This window comes from Rutidosis leptorrhynchoides, chromosome 7 (genome assembly GCF_046630445.1).
Source record: "Rutidosis leptorrhynchoides isolate AG116_Rl617_1_P2 chromosome 7, CSIRO_AGI_Rlap_v1, whole genome shotgun sequence".
NCBI lineage: Eukaryota > Viridiplantae > Streptophyta > Magnoliopsida > Asterales > Asteraceae > Rutidosis > Rutidosis leptorrhynchoides.
This window is the reverse complement of record NC_092339.1, coordinates 111519338-111543533: the sequence shown is the minus strand read 5'-3', so window position 1 is coordinate 111543533 and position 24196 is coordinate 111519338. Positions and strand designations below refer to the sequence as shown.

Below are 24196 nucleotides of genomic sequence, written 5' to 3'. Positions count from 1 at the left end.
CGTCTTAATACACAAACAAGCAAGATAAATATTCGGGTCTTACACTTGGAGCTTATTAAAATCATAAGCTTAAGCTCTTATAAGCTCCCATAAGCTCCAACAAGCTCGTCACCCAAACACACCCATAAAAAATAATAACCTCCAGCTACCAGCTTAAAAAATAAGCTCCAGCTCCATCCCATAAGCTTCAGCTTCAGCTACAAGCTCCAGCTCCAGCTACTTTCACTCAAACACACCCATAGTCGGCATTTGATTTGACCGTAAACTTCAAGGTCCACTGTAAAAAATATCGTTATCTTTAACTAACTCCGTTAGTTATTTACCCCCAAAATTTCCCCAATAACCTATTTCAATCACATAACAAACCAAAACGTCCGTATTTTTCTCTCTAATAATGGCATCAACGACCACCGCCGTACTCCTCCTTCTGTCGGTCATCGCCGGCGTATTCGCCATCTCCACCACTGCCAGACCTTGCAAAACAATCTTCTTCATCACCTCCACCTCATCATCTTCATTGAATCACCACCACCACCACCTCCAAAACCCTAATTCCCCTTTTCTAACCCGTAACCCTAACAATCCCCATCGATTAACCATCTTCGTCTCCCAAATCCACCAATCCCACCGCACCAGACCTTTTCCTCGACCGACCTTCATCGATCGTCAAATTGATTCCTCATCAAACGACGCCGTTTCATCAAAACCCTATTACGACCGTACGATGGACATCCTGAGCATCGTTGGCGCGTTGTTGTTCGGTGTTGGATGTGGTGCTCTCACTGCTGCTACCGTGTACTTGATCTTCTCATTGGTATCCAACAGACGGTTGGATTTCGAATCGGATTCTGAGGATGAAATTGAGTATGCTGCTGCTGCTGCTGACGCTGGGGATGACGTCAGCGCTATGAAGAATGGTTACGTTGCTGTTCCTAATGCTAATAAAGAGGTTCCACCTACTGCTGATGAAGTTGATGCCATGAAGTAATTGATAATGATGATGTTATTTTGAATATTTGAATATCTTACTTTCTGTTACTAGTACTATATGTGTGTCTCGTTAAATAATGATACTACTAGTCTCAAGTGTTGCTATAGTTCTTGATGATTTACTGATTGTTATGTGATATATGTGGGTTTTAATGTTGCTATATATTCTATGAGTTTAATGTTTATGGTTATTATGATTTATACATTTATATTTATCTTTAATACGATATTATATTATATGGTATGACAGTAGAGAATTTGAAGGATTTCTTTTAGTGTAGTATATGAATATATAAATATATGAATATGAATATAAAAATAGGATGGTTCTGAACAGTTGGTCACTGGCTTCTTATTAACTTGGATTTTGGAATTTGAGGCCAACATCATACCTTACTTGTTTGCTGTTACATCTTCTATAGTTGAAATCAATGCTCCATTGTGTGTTATCAAAGCTGTATGATAGCAGTTTGAACAATGAAATTACTGATATGGAATCAATGTTGGATTGGAATTTTGAGGAATACTCGGTTAAGACTAAAGAGGGTGTTTGGGAAGGTATTTCAAATAAACATTAAAGTAGTTATAATTAAGTGTTTAGACTTTGGATGCAAGGCTCCTTTTAGAGGAAGAATACCTTTTTAAGCTGATAGTGTGGTTTGTTTTTGGACCTGCTCAAAGTCATCATAAGCATAAAAAAAATAGGCTAATTCAAAACACTACCATAGTAGTTTTTTTTATATTGTAGTATCTTTTGAAGAGTATTGAATGTGTGTAAATACGTGTTATAAGTATATAGTGTTCAGAAGTCGTTTCTTTTGAATGTATGGTGATATTTCTTTGTTATGAGATCAATGTTCTCCTTTGCTCAACATCCGCTGTGTTGGAGTTGTTCTTTCCATACCTTCCTCTGGTTTTCATACGTTCATTTTCTTCATGTTCTTTCATTATTTAAACCAGGAAGACACTAGTCCTCTACTGCCTATTTCAACCGTTAATGGCATATATAGGTAAAGAGTATCTTATTTAACCATATCATCATGATTAAGTGTTATGTGCACTTTTAGTCGAGTAGGCTTAAGAACAACCAAATACAAGAGTTATTTGCAAATCTTAGCTTGCTATTTAGTTGTTTGTATGGTTCGTGATGGCCCTTTGCTGTCATATATGATGGTCAGTTCTTTATAACCACCACTCATCCCCACTAGGATGGCAATGGATGTTCCATCCATGGGTATTCATCTGATCCGATTAATTTATAATGGATATGGATGATCTAAATGAACGAATAATAGATATAGATATGGATATGGATGATCTAAGTATATTGTGGATTGGATATGAATGATGATTTATCATCCGTGTATATACTCATTATTACGTGAAATATATATTTACACATCCATATATATATATATACTAAAATATATATGCACAATATATGCACGTAGTCTAAATATCGATATACATAAGGGTTATAAAAGTTGGAATTTTTAAATTGTTACTAAGGGTATTAAATGTTACACATTTAGACCGGTTTAAACATATAGTAACTTAAATTGTAACGTATTTTACACAATTGAAATCACACTCGGGCCAAATTACAATCAGAACATGTTTAATAAACCAAAAACATAAAGATTATACACTTACAATTGTTAGAATCTATATTTAACTTCCAAAATCGTCTTTAGTTTAATATTTTATTAAATATCCAATAGATATTCGTTAACCTGCTTAATCCATTAGATATGGATATGAATAAATGAAATAGAATTATATATATATATATATATATATATATATATATATATATATATATATGTTATGCTTGAACCTGCCTGATGTAAGACCCAAATATTTATTGTAGATAATGTATTTATGGTGTACTATGCATGTATGAAGTGTACGAAGCATGTACGTGTTGTTTGCTCGAACGTCGAAGGAAACTGGACGTTGTCTGAAGGGACAAGGAGTGTACGTATCTTTTCAACTCCAAATAAAGTTTGTGTTAATGTTTCAAAGCCTTACCATTGGAAAGGAAATCTTATTACGTTTCCAACGATATTTGATTCATCGAAAACGGAGCTACGGTCAAAAAGTTATGGCCAAAACAAGTTTCTGAAATCTGACCTGCAGAGTGGAGCGGCGCTCCACAAAGTGGCGCGGCGCGCCGATTGGTGCAGAAGCAATTTTCAGCCTTTTTAAAGGCTTTAAATGAAGGGTACTTTGGTCTTTTCACTTGGGGACGGTTTGGGGTCATCAAAACTGATCCTTTGATCAGTTGGATCACATTCTCACCCACCACAAACACTCTCTTCAAACCCTAGAGTGAGAGGAGAGTTTTAGAGAGAGAGAGCTCCAATTGGAGAAGAAGAAGGGTGTTTCGGGTCAAACCTCGGGTATTAAAGTTGTTCCACTCGTCAACGGCATCATTTTGGCGGTATTGGTAAGTTCTAACTCCGAATTTCATTGTTGATTTTGCTATTCAAAGTTAGGGTTTGAACTTGATTTGTTGATAAACCCATTTAGACTCATGAAGTGACTTTAGTGATGCTAGTAATCGGGTTTATTGTTATTGTTGGTGGATTTCGGTTTGGTGAACAAATTGGTTATGTTTAGAACTTGAAATTGGGTTTAATCACTAGGTTTAGTGATTGTGGAAGTATTGAAACCTATTTAGGGTTATTTGGTTGACTAACTTTGACTTTGGGTCAAATTAGGGTTTGGTGGTGATTATGACCCAATTGGCGATTTAACAAAGTTTATAAACTTAAAATGGATTAAGTTGAAGTGTTAAACCGAGTTAAATATGTTTTGGTGTCAAAACTTGCTAATAGCGTGATATTGACTTCTTATGGGTCAAACTAGGGTTTAAGTGTCATTTTGGGCAAGATAGGTGTTTAACACCTATGATCGGGTTTAATTAGCGTATTAAGACCATTCTCACTTGTGTTAGTGATTATTGGTTAATTTTGGGCGCGTTTTGTACTTGGAAGTGCATTTGGGTCAAATTTGCACTAAGTGTCAATTTGGGTTGATTTGTGAATCCATTCTAAGTGTATTGTTGTAATTATGATAATGGAATAGGTATTTTCCATTGGCGAGTTGCGGATTACTTGGAAGCACTCTTCAAGACTTCAAGGTGAGTGTTAATATCCTATATGCATATGTATGTGTAGGATGGGTGCGGGTCGGGTGAAGTGATTCTCGGCTATAGAGCTCACTTCACATATAGGTGGATTTGATGGACTTGTGCATAGGTCCAATTGGCACGGTTGTGCATTTTGGTTGACTACCTTTGGCAAAGTACACATTTTGGGTGTACGTTATCACACGTGGTTGTGAGTGGAATAATTATGCGTATGTGTATATAATATATTTATTTGTGTCGTATGAATGTGGCATTGTCGCGTTGCTTAAGACACCACATTGTAAAGAAGTGGATGTCGCGTTGTTTAAGACACCACATGGTAAAGAAGTGGATGTCGCGTTGTTTAAGACACCACAATGTAATGGAGGGGATGTCGCGTTGTTTAAGACACCATCCATCGTATTGAATGGCATGTGGAATCGTCGCGTTGTTTAAGACGCCACATTGTAAAGGGTGAGTGAGTCGCGTTGTTTAAGACATCACCCGGGGGATTAGTGACTACGCGTTGATTAAGTAGCACTAACGGATGTTATGAACTCCAACGGACTTTCATGTACCGTTCCCTTGTGTACTTGGTTAACCATGGTTGTATGAGTTATGTATTGGCATATTTAATTATGAACTATATGCTTTTGGTATTGCTAGTTATTGTGGACTTGCGGTTATTGGTATATGCACGATATGTTGCATGATTGTCGAATTGCTAATTCGTGATTAATGTTGTGTTGTCGTGATGTAGTTAACCCTCCGGGGGTAGTTATTGGCGTTGTTCACATTGACGTTGGTGAACTTACCTTATTGATGGTATTATTAGCTTGTTGCTTAGTGATCGTACGGTATACTTAGATTAGCTTGCCTTTAGGCTTGGACGCTCCGGTATGCGGTATTTGTTTATTTATGTGGCGTGTCCATTTTATGCATATATATGTATGTAGTATATTATCATTCACTAAGCGTTAGCTTACCCTCTCGTTGTTGACTCTTTTTATAGATTGCATGCGGATTGGTGGCTCGGGTAAGCGCGAGGACTAGAAGACGTGCATAGTTGCTTTAGTGACTTACTTTTGGATCATTTAGGATTGGGTAGCGTATTCCCAATCGCCATGCTCGGCTTTGTTGAATTAAAAGTCTTTTGGTCAAATATTGTATTTCGGTACTTAAGGTGGTAAAATGGGTCGTTGTGGGACCCGCTTCGTAAACTCAATTTTATTAATTAAACGTGCTAGTTTTATATATATGAATTTATGGTTAAAAGCGTTTTGGCTAAAAATGTCGGGAACTAGCCAAACATTTTCGTTAAATTGACTTCCGGGGACAGCGGGCTGTCCAGGTGGTTTGGCGCGCCGCGCACCCACCTGGCGCGCCGCGCAAATGAACTGCACCAAATTTTTTTTTTATGTTGTGAAATTTAACGGGAATTGTCGTGGTTTGGTTTGGGTTGTTACAAGTGGTATCAGAGCATGGTCTAAGGGATTTAGGTGACTTGAGATAGGTGCCTAGACTTAGACTTTTGTGTGTGCTTAATTTGTTGCGGGACTTGTAGGATTTCGGGTCGGAATGGGTTTAGTTAGTGCCTTGTTTATAGGTCGACTAACGTATATATTAGTAATGCGGATATTATTAATATGCTTTTGTGTTGTGGTAATAATTCTCGCGTGTGTTTGTATCGCGTAGAATTTTGGTTGTGTTTGTTCTTATCATCGAGCGAGGCGGTCGTTGTACTAACGAGTCGATGCGGCGTGTGTGCGTAATAAGAACTTGCAAACCTTATTACGGGTGCAAATCGTGTCTAACAAGTGATGTACGAAGAGTGTTTAGCAAGATGGGACGGTGTTGTGCGTGCGGTTTTATACGTTCGTGGACTAATCGTTCTGCATTCTTTTGAATGACGACGCGAAACGAGACCGAGGCGAATGACGCGGAGTTTAACGCTAGAGTTGCGGCCGCCGTTGCGGAGCAAATGGGTGCGTTGGAAGAAAGAATGGAAAGGAGGTATTCCGAACTTCAAAGTAGTAGTGAAATGGAGCGTTATCTTAAGAGCTTCATGAGGACTAAATCCCCGATGTATGACGGAAAGTCGGATCCTTTGGTGAGCACAACTTGGATTTCGGACGTCGAAGGGTGTTTCCGTACTATTGATTGCCCTCCCGAGAGAAAGACGAGACTCGCTACGAGTTTGTTGCGGGGTAGGGCGAGGGATTGGTTGGATGGTAAGATTGATCTTGTCGGTGGTGAAACGTTTATGGCCTTATCGTGGGACGAATTTAAGGAGGAATTCTTCGAGGAATTCCGGACTTCGGCCGATTTGTGGAAATTGCGTAATGAGTTGCGAAATTTGCGACAAGGATCTATGGATTTAAATACTCTCAAGACGACCTTTATGGCGAAGGCTCGTTTTTGTCCGGAGTATTTGGGAAGTGATCGTTTATTAATGGGGGATTTCTATCGGACTTTGAATGACGACTTGAAAAGAAAAATTAGTCGTGGTCAAGCGAAATCGTTTTCGGAATTATTCGACTTGGCTAGGGGTTTCGAGTCGCATACACGATCGAAGAAGGGTGAACCTTCAAGGGATAGAAGGGTTGTTTCTTATGGTGCTCCGAGTAAGAGGACTAAGGGTACGAGTGTGAGCACGGGTGGTACGCGGACGAGTATATCGAATTCTAGCGCGTCTAGATGTTACAATGGTGGCATGAGGGGTCACAAGTCTTGGGAATGTTCGATGTCGTTTGAGTTTGAGTTGTTAAATGCCATGTGTTATGCATATTGTGGTTACGGGTGACGTTCCTAATGGAAGTACCCTATGTTGATGTTTGATTGACGGACGAAGGGCGTAAGTCTTGGTGCAACCAAGCATTCCTTAGTATTTGGAAAATATTTCTACCAAGCCATGGAAATGGGTTTTGGTTTTCGGTTGTTAAGCGCGTGTTCGCTTTTATGTGAAGTGATGAACCATGAGGTTCGTCGGGTGATTGGAACCCTTGAGACCGAGTGTTTAAAATCTCGATGTATGTTGGTAATGGAGTCTTCATAACGCGACATTAGGTGCCTCTTTTATACCTACTAGCGTGATGTCGACTCCAATGGTGTTGTAGTTACATTGTACGTAGGGTACCGGGAGAAAACCCTTAAGTACATGAGTGACTAGGTTGAAATTCGACAAACTAAAGCAATTGGATAATTGCGAGTGTATAGTTCGTGTAATCTGTGGTACACTTTTCGTTCAAAGTGTTTAAGGATAGGTTAAGATCCTTAGTATGCTCAAGGTTTGGAGCAAGGTATGGTAACGGGTCGTGTGAACCCAATTGTTTGTAAAGTCTACCTTTGGTAGCATTGTACGGTTGTACGAGTTGTGGATATGGAACGTAGTTCCAAGTGAGGGAGTGGCACTCCCGCACGAGGAGGTTTTAGTGTGAGATTTCGGATGATGCTTTTGTTAGATCCGGAAATTTGGTAGAGACCTAGTTTTGGTCAATTGGTGGTAGAGTACAATTTTTGGCTCATTGGTACTTATGATATTGGATTTGTAAATTACCACCGAGGTGGTAAGTTTGGTGAATCTCGTCGAGAGATAATGGACGTGTTTTGGCGAGCAAGGTGAAATCCCTCGGTTAAGGGATGTGCGTATCGGATTCTCTTCTAGAGAAATATTGTTTTGTGCCTATGTTTGATATAGGTGGTTCTTGCTCGATAGTGTAGACGGTTAGCGGTATCCGTTAGGGTTCACTATAGTGTAGCGGAGCGCGATGTTGCACTACTCGTTGTGTGAGGTATTGTTATAGTGGTGAAGCATGACTTTCGGGGTCCACTGACTTCATCATGAGGTATTGTTATATCGGTGAAGCATGACTTTCGGGTCCGCTGACTTCATCCGGTGTTGAGTGATCTATCAGTTGTTTTATACTCCTATGGTGGGATCGTGAGGACCGTATTGTGTGATTACTGATGCGATAGCCGTATTTCGCTCACATGTCGTTACGGGCGTGACAATGGTCGATTTTGTACGCCTAGGGTTTTAAGTTGTTATAGTCGATTGGACGCTAGCGGTTCTAGTCGTTCGCTTATGATGTTACGGTAGTTGCGTATTGGTTGTATTATGCGCTACAAGGGATGTTCAGTGATTGGTGTTATCCGTAAGGATTCGTTTGGTTCGGTCTTCATTGTTTCGGATTGTTGACTTTAAGTTGAGACTTGGTTGCTTTTAGCGTTGTCCTTGGTAAAGGTACGCTAAGGAATTGATACCTCGGTACGAGATGGGTCGAGTTTTTCCCGATATGGGAAATTGAGCAGGTTTCAGTGCTCGGATTGTGGTTTTGATAAATCACGGTTGACGACTTTAGTTGTTGAAAGTGATCCATTGGGAAGAATGGTCTAGGAAAGTTCGTATTGGGACTTGAGTGAGGATCGTTAAGCAGGTCCGGATTGTTTAAGTGGAGAAGATCACGAGGACGTGATCGAGTTTAAGTGGGGGAGAGTTGTAAGACCCAAATATTTATTGTAGATAATGTATTTATGGTGTACTATGCATGTATGAAGTGTACGAAGCATGTACGTGTTGTTTGCTCGAACGTCGAAGGAAACTGGACGTTGTCTGAAGGGACAAGGAGTGTACGTATCTTTTCAACTCCAAATAAAGTTTGTGTTAATGTTTCAAAGCCTTACCATTGGAAAGGAAATCTTATTACGTTTCCAACGATATTTGATTCATCGAAAACGGAGCTACGGTCAAAAAGTTATGGCCAAAACAAGTTTCTGAAATCTGACCTGCAGAGTGGAGCGGCGCTCCACAAAGTGGCGCGGCGCGCCGATTGGTGCAGAAGCAATTTTCAGCCTTTTTAAAGGCTTTAAATGAAGGGTACTTTGGTCTTTTCACTTGGGGACGGTTTGGGGTCATCAAAACTGATCCTTTGATCAGTTGGATCACATTCTCACCCACCACAAACACTCTCTTCAAACCCTAGAGTGAGAGGAGAGTTTTAGAGAGAGAGAGCTCCAATTGGAGAAGAAGAAGGGTGTTTCGGGTCAAACCTCGGGTATTAAAGTTGTTCCACTCGTCAACGGCATCATTTTGGCGGTATTGGTAAGTTCTAACTCCGAATTTCATTGTTGATTTTGCTATTCAAAGTTAGGGTTTGAACTTGATTTGTTGATAAACCCATTTAGACTCATGAAGTGACTTTAGTGATGCTAGTAATCGGGTTTATTGTTATTGTTGGTGGATTTCGGTTTGGTGAACAAATTGGTTATGTTTAGAACTTGAAATTGGGTTTAATCACTAGGTTTAGTGATTGTGGAAGTATTGAAACCTATTTAGGGTTATTTGGTTGACTAACTTTGACTTTGGGTCAAATTAGGGTTTGGTGGTGATTATGACCCAATTGGCGATTTAACAAAGTTTATAAACTTAAAATGGATTAAGTTGAAGTGTTAAACCGAGTTAAATATGTTTTGGTGTCAAAACTTGCTAATAGCGTGATATTGACTTCTTATGGGTCAAACTAGGGTTTAAGTGTCATTTTGGGCAAGATAGGTGTTTAACACCTATGATCGGGTTTAATTAGCGTATTAAGACCATTCTCACTTGTGTTAGTGATTATTGGTTAATTTTGGGCGCGTTTTGTACTTGGAAGTGCATTTGGGTCAAATTTGCACTAAGTGTCAATTTGGGTTGATTTGTGAATCCATTCTAAGTGTATTGTTGTAATTATGATAATGGAATAGGTATTTTCCATTGGCGAGTTGCGGATTACTTGGAAGCACTCTTCAAGACTTCAAGGTAAGTGTTAATATCCTATATGCATATGTATGTGTAGGATGGGTGCGGGTCGGGTGAAGTGATTCTCGGCTATAGAGCTCACTTCACATATAGGTGGATTTGATGGACTTGTGCATAGGTCCAATTGGCACGGTTGTGCATTTTGGTTGACTACCTTTGGCAAAGTACACATTTTGGGTGTACGTTATCACACGTGGTTGTGAGTGGAATAATTATGCGTATGTGTATATAATATATTTATTTGTGTCGTATGAATGTGGCATTGTCGCGTTGCTTAAGACACCACATTGTAAAGAAGTGGATGTCGCGTTGTTTAAGACACCACATGGTAAAGAAGTGGATGTCGCGTTGTTTAAGACACCACAATGTAATGGAGGGGATGTCGCGTTGTTTAAGACACCATCCATCGTATTGAATGGCATGTGGAATCGTCGCGTTGTTTAAGACGCCACATTGTAAAGGGTGAGTGAGTCGCGTTGTTTAAGACATCACCCGGGGGATTAGTGACTACGCGTTGATTAAGTAGCACTAACGGATGTTATGAACTCCAACGGACTTTCATGTACCGTTCCCTTGTGTACTTGGTTAACCATGGTTGTATGAGTTATGTATTGGCATATTTAATTATGAACTATATGCTTTTGGTATTGCTAGTTATTGTGGACTTGCGGTTATTGGTATATGCACGATATGTTGCATGATTGTCGAATTGCTAATTCGTGATTAATGTTGTGTTGTCGTGATGTAGTTAACCCTCCGGGGGTAGTTATTGGCGTTGTTCACATTGACGTTGGTGAACTTACCTTATTGATGGTATTATTAGCTTGTTGCTTAGTGATCGTACGGTATACTTAGATTAGCTTGCCTTTAGGCTTGGACGCTCCGGTATGCGGTATTTGTTTATTTATGTGGCGTGTCCATTTTATGCATATATATGTATGTAGTATATTATCATTCACTAAGCGTTAGCTTACCCTCTCGTTGTTGACTCTTTTTATAGATTGCATGCGGATTGGTGGCTCGGGTAAGCGCGAGGACTAGAAGACGTGCATAGTTGCTTTAGTGACTTACTTTTGGATCATTTAGGATTGGGTAGCGTATTCCCAATCGCCATGCTCGGCTTTGTTGAATTAAAAGTCTTTTGGTCAAATATTGTATTTCGGTACTTAAGGTGGTAAAATGGGTCGTTGTGGGACCCGCTTCGTAAACTCAATTTTATTAATTAAACGTGCTAGTTTTATATATATGAATTTATGGTTAAAAGCGTTTTGGCTAAAAATGTCGGGAACTAGCCAAACATTTTCGTTAAATTGACTTCCGGGGACAGCGGGCTGTCCAGGTGGTTTGGCGCGCCGCGCACCCACCTGGCGCGCCGCGCAAATGAACTGCACCAAATTTTTTTTTTATGTTGTGAAATTTAACGGGAATTGTCGTGGTTTGGTTTGGGTTGTTACACCTGATCAGAATAATCACATGCACACAATAATAGTAGATGAGATAATAAAACACAGAAAATAAAAGACACGAGAATTATAGTGGTTCGGTTTCGATGTGAAACCTAGATCCACTTTGGAACTAGAGAGTATTATTATTAATTTGGAGGTGATACAATACATGTACAATTGAGAGACTACATATAGACTTAGGACCCTCAATAAAAAACGGCCCAAACAATTAGGGTTGGCCAGACCCTGACTTGGTCACCAAGTAATCTCCAGGCCGGTTCTTATTGGGCTTAAATACCGAAGCCTATACCTCAACAATCTCCCACTTGGAGGCTTCGAATAACATCGATCTGCACTCTTGAACTTCTGCAATGCAAGACTCAGCTCATCTCTTCTCTCTCTAGTTCCTGCCTTCTCTTCAATGTTCCTGAAGGCCAGTTGAAGCTATGCACAGCTTCAACTTATCCAGCGTTACTGGTTTGGTGAACATATCTGCTGGATTCTTTGAACCTGGAATGCTCTCCAGATTAAATGTTCCCTTGCTTATCCGTTCTCTGATAAACTGATACTTCATGCCAATGTGCTTCGTCTTAGCATGATAGACTGGATTCTTTGCTAACTTGATTGCGCTCTCATTATCACAATATAAGACAAATTCTGTCTGTTTGCTGCCCAGTTCTTTCATGAATGTCTTCAACCACACTAGTTCTTTACTGGCTTCAGTCAAGGCCATGTATTCTGCTTCAGTAGTAGATAGAGTCACGCTCTTTTGAAGCCTAGACATCCAACTCACTGCTGTTCCTCCTATAGTGAATACATACCCGGTGGTGCTCTTGAAGGTATTATTGCATCTACCCAGATCCGCATCAGAATAACCCCTGAGAGTAGTATCCCTGCCCTTGAAACATAACCCAACTTTGGGAGTACCCTTTAAATACCGCAGTATCCACTTCACTGCTTCCCAATGTTCTTTCCCCGGAGCTGACATAAAGCGACTAACCATCCCAACTGCATGTGCTATATCAGGTCTTGTACACACCATAGCGTACATTAGACTACCCACTGCGGATGCATAAGGAACCTTAGCCATTTCTGCTTTTTCTACTTCAGTTTTAGGGGACTGATGTTTAGAAAGCTTTAGATGACTTCCCAACGGTGTGTTTCTTGGCTTTGTAGACTCACCATTCATTCTGAACTTTTCAAGAACCTTTCGAATATACTTTTCTTGAGATAAAGAAACTGACCCATCTTTATTCCTGCATATACTCATACCGAGAATCTGCATAGCTGGCCCGAGATCCTTCATTTCAAATTCTCTAGATAATTGCTTCTTCAAATTGCGTATTTCAACCATATCAGAACCTGCAATTAACATATCATCGACATAAAGAAGCAATATAATATAGGAGCTCTTGAACTTCTTCAAATAACAGCAATGATATGTAGAACTTCTCACGAATCCTGTCTTCTCCATGAAATTATCAAATTTCAAGTACCACTGTCTAGGAGCTTGTTTCAAACCATACAAGCTTCTCTTTAGATTACACACAAGACTCTCCTTTCCTTTGACACGAAACCCCTCTGGTTGAGACATGTAAATGTCTTCTTCAATGTCGCCATGCAGGAAGGCTGTTTTAACATCCAACTGTTCTAAGTGTAACTTCTCGGTTGCAACCATACTTAGAACCAATCTGATAGTCGTCATCTTCACTACTGGAGAAAAGATTTCAGCATAGTCGACTCCTTTCTTTTGTTGAAATCCTTTGACAACTAATCTTGCTTTGTATCGTTTAGAACCATCCCCTTCATCTTTGACTCTGAAAACCCATTTATTCTGTAAGACCCTTTTTCCTGGTGGTAACTTGGTCAACTTCCAAGTTTGATTTTTCAATAAAGATTCCATCTCGCTTTTCATAGCCTGCTCCCACTGGAACGAATCTTTCACATTCATTGCCTCAGAATAACTTTCTGGTTCCCCATTTTCTGTCAAAAGAAGATAGTTAACTGTTGGACTAAACCTAACTGGCTGTCTTGTGACTCGTGTAGATCTCCTGGCCCAATTGGACCGGTCAGATTGTGGTGGGGACTGTGGGGTCTGCTCATCATCAGACTCTGAGCTCCCACTATCTGAAGTCTGCTCGTGATCAGAATCCGAGCTTTCACTGTTAGGAACTCCCACTGGAACTTCAGTTTCATCCTCTGGAGTTTCCCTTTCATCTTCTCTAGTTGTCTCTGTGTCAACCTCAAATTCAACTGATTCTTTTTCTTTTGTTGTTGAGTTGAAATCCTTGTACAATTCTGCTTCATTGAAGGTGGCATGTTTACTTCTGATAACATGTTTTCCCTTGTTATCCCATAACCTGTAACCCATGTCGTCTCCCCCATAACCAATGAACACGTACTTCTTTGCTTTTGCATCAAGTTTGTCACCATCTTTATTAATATCATATGCACTGCACCCAAAGATTTTTAGATGCTCATAACTGATTGCTTTACCTCTCCATTCTTCTTCGGGTATTTTGAAATCAAGCGGAGTTGATGGAGAACGGTTGATCAAATAAGCGGCAGTGCTTACTGCATCAGCCCATAGAGTCTTTGGTAGCCCACAATTAAGTCTCATGCTACGTGCTCTCTCATTTAAAGTGCGATTCATTCTTTCTGCAACTCCGTTTTGTTGTGGAGTACCTGGAACCGTCTTGATCATCCGAATGCCATGATCAGCACAATATTTAACGAACTCGGTGCTGATGTATTCTCCTCCATTATCCGACTTCAAGCATTTTACCTTCAAATCACAAGATAATTCAACAGCAGATTTCCATTTCTTAAAAGCTTCAAATACATCAGATTTATTTTTAAGAAAGTAAACCCATACCTTGCGTGTTGAATCATCGATGAAAGTAACATAATAGCGTGCTCCTCCCAATGAAGAAACAGGAGTAGGCCCGAACACATCCGTGTGTACTAGCTCCAACTTCTGAGCCTTTAAAGTTCTGCCTGCTTTTGCAAAGGTGACCTTCTTCTTCTTTCCTAGAACACTTGACTCGCAAAAGTCCGATTCAACTCTCTTTAGACCAGGAATTTTACCATTTGACACTAGCATTTTCATTCCTTTGTCACTCATGTGACCTAAATGTTGGTGCCACTGACTGGTTAAGCTACGATCATTGGAAACTGTATTTACTTCATTAGTTGGAACTTCTGCCATATAAAGAGTGCCTCTCTTCTTACCCTTGGCTATTACTAAGTTCCCCTTTATTACTTTCCACTGACCTTCACCAAATAGCACACTATATCCTTGATCATCAAGCTGTCCAACAGAGATTAGTTTCTTCTTTAGGCCAGGAATAACTCGGACATTTTCCAAGGTCCAATTAGTGCCCAAAGAGGTCTTCAGCTCTAAGTCTCCAATCCCTGTAATGTCAAGACAATGATCATTAGCCAAACGAAATTTACCAAGGTTACCTGTTCGTAGATTCTTCATCAAATATGGACTTGGGGTAGCATGAAACGATGCTCCTGAATCCATAACCCATGCATCAATTGTATTCTCAATGCAGCAAACAAGGACGTTATCATAATCATCTGTTGCAACTGCAACATTAACTTCCTTTGGCTTTGATGATGTTACTGGCTTATTGCACTGGTTTCTGAAGTGTCCAGTCTCCTGACAATTCCAACATTTAATATCATTCCTCGTTCTCGACACACTCCTCCTTCTTGACTTTGACCTGCCCCTGGTGGTGTTACTTCTGCCTTTTCTCCTACCCCTCTCTTCTGTGCTCAGCAAGTTTCCTGATGGTTCTCCTGAACTCTTTCTTCTTATATCTTCTCCAAGAATAAAATCACGAATGCTCTCAAACTTTAGCTTTGAGGACTCTGTGGATCCACTGATAGCTGTGACTGAACCTGACCAGCTTTCAGGTAATGAAGATAATAATAAAAGAGCTTTAACTTCGTCATCAAACTTGATATCAACAGACAATAATCGAGAGATAATATTGTTGAAGTTATTGATATGATTTGTTACCGAAGCACCTTCTTTCAACCTGGTGTTTACCAACTGTCTGATCAAAAACACCTTGTTAGAAGCAGACGGCTTCTCATACATATTCGATAAGGTCTTCATCAAACCATGTGTAGTGGTTTCATTCACAATATTAAAGGTAACACTTTTTGTCAGTGTGAGCCTGACAACAGCTAGGGCTTTCCTGTCAAGCCTCTTCCATTCATCGTCTTTAAATTTTTCTGGTTTATTCTCACTTAAAGCATCAATCAAATCCTTCTGACATAACAAGTCTTCAACCTGCATCTTCCACCACCCAAAATCTTGCCCATCAAACTTGTCGATTTTGATCCTTCCTTCTTCTGCAATCTGATCTGCAATCTGATCTGTAACAGTAGAGTCTGGTGGCGGCTAGAGTTGATCAGCAGAGTCTGGTGGCGGCTAGGGTTTAGCACCTGCAACCTGATCTGTAAAACAGCAACAACAGCAGCAGCGACTGGATCTGTAACAGCAACAGCTATGATTGACGGCTGGGGTTAGAACCTGAGCTCTAGATACCAGTTGTTATGCTTGAACCTGCCTGATCAGAATAATCACATGCACACAATAATAGTAGCTGAGATAATAAAACACAGAAAATAAAAGACACGAGAATTATAGTGGTTCGGTTTCGATGTGAAACCTACATCCACTTTGGAACTAGAGAGTATTATTATTAATTTGGATGTGATACAATACATGTACAATTGAGAGACTACATATAGACTTAGGACCCTCAATAAAAAACGGCCCAAACAATTAGGGTTGGCCAGACCCTGACTTGGTCACCAAGTAATCTCCAGGCCGGTTCTTATTGGGCTTAAATACCGAAGCCTACACATCAACAATATATAGTGGTAGGATCAAGAGGGAAGTAACCATTCGGGGGGAAGCGGGGGGAAGCAAAAACTTTTTTTTTCTTTTCGTTTTTTGAAAAAAACTTTGTTCACGAACATTATAGATGAGATGAAAATATGAACATTTAGTAGAGACACTTTGTGATAAATGTTTTTATTTTGGCGGGAAAACGCTCGAAGAAGTAATATATAACAATTATCGTGTTTTTTGAGCGTATTTTGAGGTTTTAGCTATTGGGGTTTAGATATTAGGGTTTATAGGGTTTAGATATTAGGGTTTAGAAATTTAGGGTTTAGGGTTTAGATTTAGGATTTAGATTGAGTTTTTAACACGAACGGTTTAGAGTTTAGGGTTTAGGGTTTAGGGTTTGGTGTTTTGGGTTTATGGAATAAACCCAAAACACCAAACCCTAAACCCTAAACCCTAAACTCTAAATCGGGCTAAATTTTACTTCACAAAACATGGAAAAAAAACGTTCATATTCTTCACGAACAATATTATCTTGAATGTTATTTTTGTCGATCGTTTTCTCGCCTAAATAATAACATTCATCACGAAGTGTCTCTTCTAAATGTTCATATTTTCGTGTGATCTTGATGCCGGAAAAAAAAATTTAAAAAAAAACGAAAAAAAAAAAAAAAATTTCCTTCCCCCCGATTAGTTACTTAACCATTGATCCTGCCCCTATATATATATATATATATATATATATATATATATATATATATATATATATACACGGATATAAATGAATAAAAATTAAATGAATATGAATGTTAAAAAAAAAAATGAATGTTCAAATGACATCAGCTTATGTATATGCGGTCCATTGACATCACTTTATCTATATCCAATCCTGATACCCACCCCCATCCAAAAGGACAACACTTTTCACATGCAATTGTTAACAACCACGAACTTCAATATGATGGAATCTGGAAGTCAATTTGAGGGCTGTGTCCTACCTCTTTGATCACATGATCTCATTATTTGAGTAATTGACATGAAACATGCCGCTGTGTTACGGGTGTACAATTGTTTGGGAATTTAGATGCAACTCTTACTACCTGGTACAATTTGCAGTACACCAAATTGAGAATTGGACATCCAGATAACATCATGACCTGATCTATATGATGCGTTTGTGTGATTATTATATCCTTGTCTGGTATTTTGTCATTTAATGCTTCTCCTAGTAGAAAACTATAGGGCTGTACTTTGTGTTTAGCCTTTTCTTTCATAGTATCATTAAACCTCTAGAATCTTATCTATTGCACATAAATGGAAAATTCATTATTTTCTAAGCCAATAACAGATGTCACGCTCTATCTGATAGTTGATTAAGATGGTATGAATTTGCTTTGCAGTTGGTTATGGAGTCTTCTGAAGGCATCGCTGTCTGAACCTGTCCTATGGCAGTTATTCAGGAGGTGCTTTTCAACTAGTCCCCCGTCAGTGACTTCAATCTCGCTGTTAAAAAAAAAAGATGGTACGAATTTGCTTTTGCGTGGGGATGGTTTAAAGCCAATACCTAGAGGCTAGAGCACCTTCAATTTGTGTTGGCTTGGCTAAATTAGGCAGTTGGTGTCATTGGGGTAGAAACGTATCCGGGATGCCTATTGAATAACAAGAGCGAGAGTTCTATTAACATAACACGTAACTAAACACAAGCATCAAAATATTGAAGTGTTTATATTGATTGGTCATATCATATAATAAAGTAGGCGCTTTCCGATAATTTTCTTGAGTGTCTAGGCTAATTGTGTTTGTTGAGTTGGTCGACTGACAATTTTATTTGTATGCAAGGTTTTGTCATAAAATGGCAACTTAATCTCCCAGTGTTCATCCTTGGTCGCTCCACTTTTTCTTAGCACACGCGTAGTCGCTAAATTTACAAAAACTTGCACATTGAGGCTAGCGACTTCGTGTGTTCAAAAAGAACACCAGTAACATTGTATAAAGTAAGCTTTAAGTTTTTGACCAAAGAAGGCCCTTTTTTGCGTACTGCATATCTGGAGCATATAGGATACAAAGAAGGGTTTTAATCATACAGACTGTGCTAAACAATAGTATTTATTTGGCTATTTTTTATGTTAATTTGGTCTTTGATCGGGATGCATCGAGTTCCATATGCAATTCGGTTTGTTGAGTTATTGCGATTGCCTTATCAGGAAATCAATATAAGCCCGTCAATGGGACTTAATTTGACTCAAATGGACATGTGGACCCCAGAAGAGATCCAATGGGTTGAAGCATGTTAAATGGATCTCTAATTGGCAATCAAAGATCCGTAGGGTCGATCTATTTAAAAAAGTAAATTTAGAGTTTTTTGAATTTTACACTTTTATGTCCATTTACAATAAATTGATTATTAAGTTGTACTAAATTATTACTCTGCACCATTTTTTTATTAGCGAGAAAACTTTTTATGAACGTGCACATTGGCTCATCTATAAAAGATTAATCTAGTCTATAAAAGATTAATCTAGTGTAATTAAGTCCCCCAAGCGCGAGATCTGGTTGCATACTCGACTCGGTTTGATGACAAAGTGACAAGGCTCTATAATGCCATCACAAAACGTCTCATATTCAAACCTCCTTAGATGAATATCATGAGGTAGTCATTCAATTAATTTGGAACACTCACGGTCACATATATATGCGTTAAAAAATACCCATTCTCTCTGGTAACCTAAACAAAGAAATACTCCTCATCCGTAGGTAACCTAAACGGCTTATAAAATATCTTTGCTAGAGTTACCTAATGGTAAGGCGCTCTAATGCCACGAGGTTCCATATTCAAACTTTCTTAGAAAATAGTCAAGGTCACATACATCTGCGTTAAGAAATACTCGTTCTCCTCGATAATCTAAACAAAGAGATACGGAGTAATCAACATGCACATGTAATCTAAACAACTTTCAAAAAAATTTGTTAAGAAATACTCATTATGAATTCGTCGTGAATTTTTTTTGTTGAGGGACGGTAAGACTGTATTGGTTCGTCGCAATAAATGATTGAGCGAGTTGGTTCCGACATCACGTTCGGACCTCCGCCAGTAACTCTACCACCGTTCAAAAAATATACTCCATCCGTCCCATCTTAAGTGTTCACTGTTGACTTTTCAAAGTTTTTTTTGTAAACTTTGACCGTAAATATTTTTATTTCTGCTATATAATATTTGATGGAAATTATATGAATGAATTGAGTTTTACATGTGTTTTCATTCATATAATTATCATCAAATATTATATAATGTTAGAATAGAGATAAGCCCGACCCGTTTGTGGGATTAGGGCTTCTAGGGTTTGGTTGTAACTGTCACACCCCCCAAAATGGACCAGGGGTAATTGTGACCAATCATATCATAACACAGTTGTATAAACGAGAACGACTCTATATGAGACTTTTTAAATAAAACTTTTGTTAATAAAACAGCGGAAGCAGTAATACATGTTTACATTATTATTAAAACGTAAAATAAATGTTTATGAACTAAAATATAATATGCGATGTGGACTCCATGCAAGCATCAAACCTATCATCACAAAGTTGCAAACAGCTAGCTCAATCGTCACCTGAGACAAAACATGCTTAAAGTGTCAACCAAAAAGGTTGAGTGAAATTCATAGGTTTATAAATAATATCCAAAGTTTTAGACCACAAGATTTAGTTTAAAGTTGATCAATATAGATATATCAATCTAAAAGTGTTGCTGCATTTTGTAATATCGCTACTAAACAAGTTTACCCTATGACACCTTGTACTGTCAGTGTCGTGGAATCATTATTATGTAACCAAAGACCAACGGTCGAATGGTTAGAGACGTTACTCTCAATAGGCCTACTCACAATAATTAAGTTTGCATTTAAACGTAGCAATTAACGATATTACGGTAGGGATTTAGCATGAATCAAAGCATGACAACATAGTTAACAATTTAGTACTTGTGTCTAAGCGTAAAACAGTTATAAAGCAAGCATGTGTCTCACCCCAAAAGTTATAAATAGTTAAGTAAACAGTAAAAGTGGGGCTATGAAAATCACCTTAGTATCACAAAAGAGTATTCCACGAAAGAATTGAACGGAAGGACGTGACCGAAATCTCAACCTAGAGATAGAACGTATGATCAGACATTGCCTAACAGACAATAGTATATAGTACTATATTGATAGTAATGGTTCACTAAAGAATTTCCATTTTCGGAAGGTTACTATTTATGGAAAGTTTCCACTTATAGTAATTTTTCAATTTTAGAAAGTTCGGGTTAATCTTTAGCAAGACGTTGTACAACTTTACTCAAACTTCATTGCTATCAAATAAGTCAGGAATGACCAGATGTAACCGGGGGCCCAGGACTCTTGACCAGAATCTAAGTCATGGCATTCGAGATCCACAAGCTTACCCATAAATGGCAACCTAGACATCATTCACTTACGACCGTGAGTAGCGATGAAGTTCATATGAATTGTACATTATCTTTGATTAACCTTCACTTTAGGTTTATATGTTATTATATATGTTATATTATATTTATTAATGTATTAACAATTTGATTATCTTATATTATATATTATAAGTTATTATTATTAAATTAGTATAGTTATAAAATAAGTGTTTATCAATAATGTATTGTTATTAACTTACATTATAAGCATTATACTTTATTATATAGTATACTTAGTTATTAACCGTAAGTTATAATAATAATATTAATATTAATTTAGTATATGTAATATACTTATGTTAATCGAAAATCATACTAATATATGTTAATTCGAATATTAATTCATTAAATATTATATTTATAATTTTTATAAATTTATTTAATTATACAATTCAGTAGGATATTTTATTAAAATAATTTTTATCAAGTTTTTGTATTTATTTCCCACTTTTCTTTATATATATACTCGGTTTATATTAATCAAATTTAATTAGGTAATAAATACTAAATCGACCTAAATAAATAATTTTATATTTTTTACAGGTTCTATATTATGTAAAAATGTTATAAAAATTATTAAATCAAATTTTATATCAAAATATTATTTATTTAATATTTTCTAATTATTTAACCATTGTAATTGGCCTATAATTAAATAAATAGGAAAAACAATTTAAAATTAATTTTTATATATTTTTTAAAGTATCTAGTGATGCTACTAATCATATAAAAATTTTATAAAAATATTTAATACACGTTTGTATTTATTTTGTATTTTCTTTATTATTTCTCTCGGTTTAGAATAATGCAAAAGTAAATTCTATTTAAATATTAATCGACCCATTTATTTAATTTTTATAATTTTCGCTTGTTTATAAAAGTATAATAATCTCAAAAAAAAATTATAATTATTTTTATTACTGTTTAATATTTTATTACGAATTTTATATTATTTTTATGTTTAAATACTACATAATTCGTATTTAATTATAAATAATATTCCATAAATTATAAAAATTATTTTTATACATCATAATACTTATAATACTAATTATAACATGTAAAAATAATTTATATATATTAAATTCGAATTTTTAAAAAATATACAAAAAAATAAAAGCAATTCGATAAAAAAAAATAGAAAATACCTCAAGTACTTTCCCAAGTTTGAAAGAGAGTTTTTCCAAAGATTTGATACAAGTTTTTATGAAATGGAAGTGGGTATTTATAGGAAAAAAATGGTTGGTGAAAAGAAAAAATATAAATAAAATAAAGGTGCCAATTTTGACAAAAATAAAAACATGTTAAAAATGTTTTTAATAAGTTTTTATTTTTGAAAATATTTAGTCAAAATTCATGGGCTCATTATTTAATTTATAAAAAAAATCTCTTTTTTATAAGCTAAAAATATATATATAATGATTAAAATAATTTATCATTTAATTAATAATTATGTTTCATATAGTATTAAATATAATACGCATTAATATTAATATTAACTAAAGTTATTTTATATAATTAGTGTAAACTTTAGTTAACAAAAAGTGTCGACTAAAAATAAATATTTGATCAATGTCAAATTTAATTATATATTATGTATGGATAACAACCCTATAGTCAAATTAGTCAATTCAGGTATGAAAATATGAGGGTTATTATAGTACCTACCCGTTAAAAGAAATTTCGTCCTGAAATTTAGTTGTTGCCATCAATCGGCGTTGTTCGTACATAGACAAGGATATCTACATTTTATTTGGTTTTCACGTTTTCAGGTATGCTCGGGGCCTTGCGTGAATTCCAACGGATAGAATATTGTTTTGTTTCAAGCGTTTGAACCATAATTTCTACAGGTTCTTCTATGAAGTGCATTATATTATTAATGCGGAGATCATTCAAAATGATGATGTTATACAAGTCATTTTAGTAAATTAGATACATGAAATGTATTATGAATAGTATTGAGCTCATTTAAAACCTTGAGTGGTTATGCCACAATATTAGGGTAGACAAAACAGAGAGTAGTTCACGAAAATTATAGTCATGAAGTTTGATAGAGATCATCATTGTTTACAACAAGAATATTGTATGATGAATATAAGTTGAAGAATAAAGTTTTATCACTATTGAATAATATGGATAAAATGATTCGATTATAGGAAGAGTATAAATGAAGCTATCGTAAAAGAGTGAACGAGTAAATTAAATGTTCACCTTAACTTTTGACTTAGTCACGATTGATTTCCGGAATTCATGGGATTAAAGGAAATCTTCGTAATCTATAAGATTTGATTCTCCGGTATTTACGGAATTTTGGGATTTCTTCGATTAAATGCGGTGAATTGCCTTGATTGCTGTGTTTGGAAATTTTGCTATAAATTAGCTTCTTCCGTTTCATTATCTTCACCACTTCTATACTTTCTTCCTAGATTCATACTTTCAAAAGATTGTGAAAATGCTCCATCCAGTTCTTATCCTGGATATTTTTCTGACTATCGTTTCTGTCATTCTTCTTTTTCATTTACCCCCCAGAGGAATCTGTTTACTTCTACAATTACCTTGGGGTTATAGTGTTTTTAATTCTCCCGTGTCTTTATGTTGCTATACGCATTGATATACACGGTTTGTAATTTTCGTGTTGTTATCGGGCTTTATATTTTCCCTTATATGTTGGAGCTATATGCTCTTGTTTTTCCTTCCCGACTTCAAGTCAAGCGAATAATGGTCGAGAATTCGTAGGTATGGAGTTTCGAATGATCATAATATACAAAGCAGAAGGAAAGGTAATAGCACGATTTGATTTGTCAAATTACCAGAATTACTAAGGATAGAACTATCAAGAATATATGTTCTTGATATGTTCAGAGGTTAAGTAGAATGTAAAAGTCATGTAACATGGCAAATGATGATTATAAAGTCTATGAATCATCATCTTTCATTAAAAATTTAGCATGACTTACTGTAATATAATCACGTTGGCCTGACGTCATTATATTATACTAACTCATGCTTCAATTCCCAACACTACTTCAAATCATTCAAAATTTAAACTTGTATGTTACAGAAATATAGAAACTAAAACAGTTTCCTTTATTATGTAACACAGATAGTGCGAAGTGATAAATAATTTCGGACAAGAATAGTTATGAAGGTATCTTCAGAAATATAGAGGATATTTATAACGAAAGATACGATGATATCTTAGAATTTTCTAAGATCAAATGATAACGAGAAAAAATTCTTCTGTAAGAATTTAGAATGCGTAAGGAGATCTTTTGTGGTTTTCATCAGAAATCGGATCATCTAGATTCTTTGATTACAGGTTTAGTCCTTGTGATTTGTCCATGGTCTCCTTCATGGTTTGCTCAATCCGTTTTTCAGCACCAAATTTTCTATCGAGCGTTCCCAATACCCCATTCTTTATCATCAAACTCCTGGCCATTTAGGCCATCTACAGTTTTTCCATTTCCTCTGCATTTAATGC

The 24196-nt window shown here is 36.8% G+C and overlaps 1 protein-coding gene across 1 annotated transcript; it reads left to right on the top strand.

Annotated features, from left to right (window-relative positions):
* Positions 1 to 394: 394 nt before the first annotated feature.
* LOC139859518 (uncharacterized) lies at positions 395 to 988 on the top strand. The gene has a single exon (XM_071848299.1). The coding sequence runs from the start codon at positions 395 to 397 to the stop codon at positions 986 to 988; it is 594 nt and encodes a 197-aa protein (XP_071704400.1).
* The last annotated feature ends 23208 nt before the right edge of the window (positions 989 to 24196 follow it).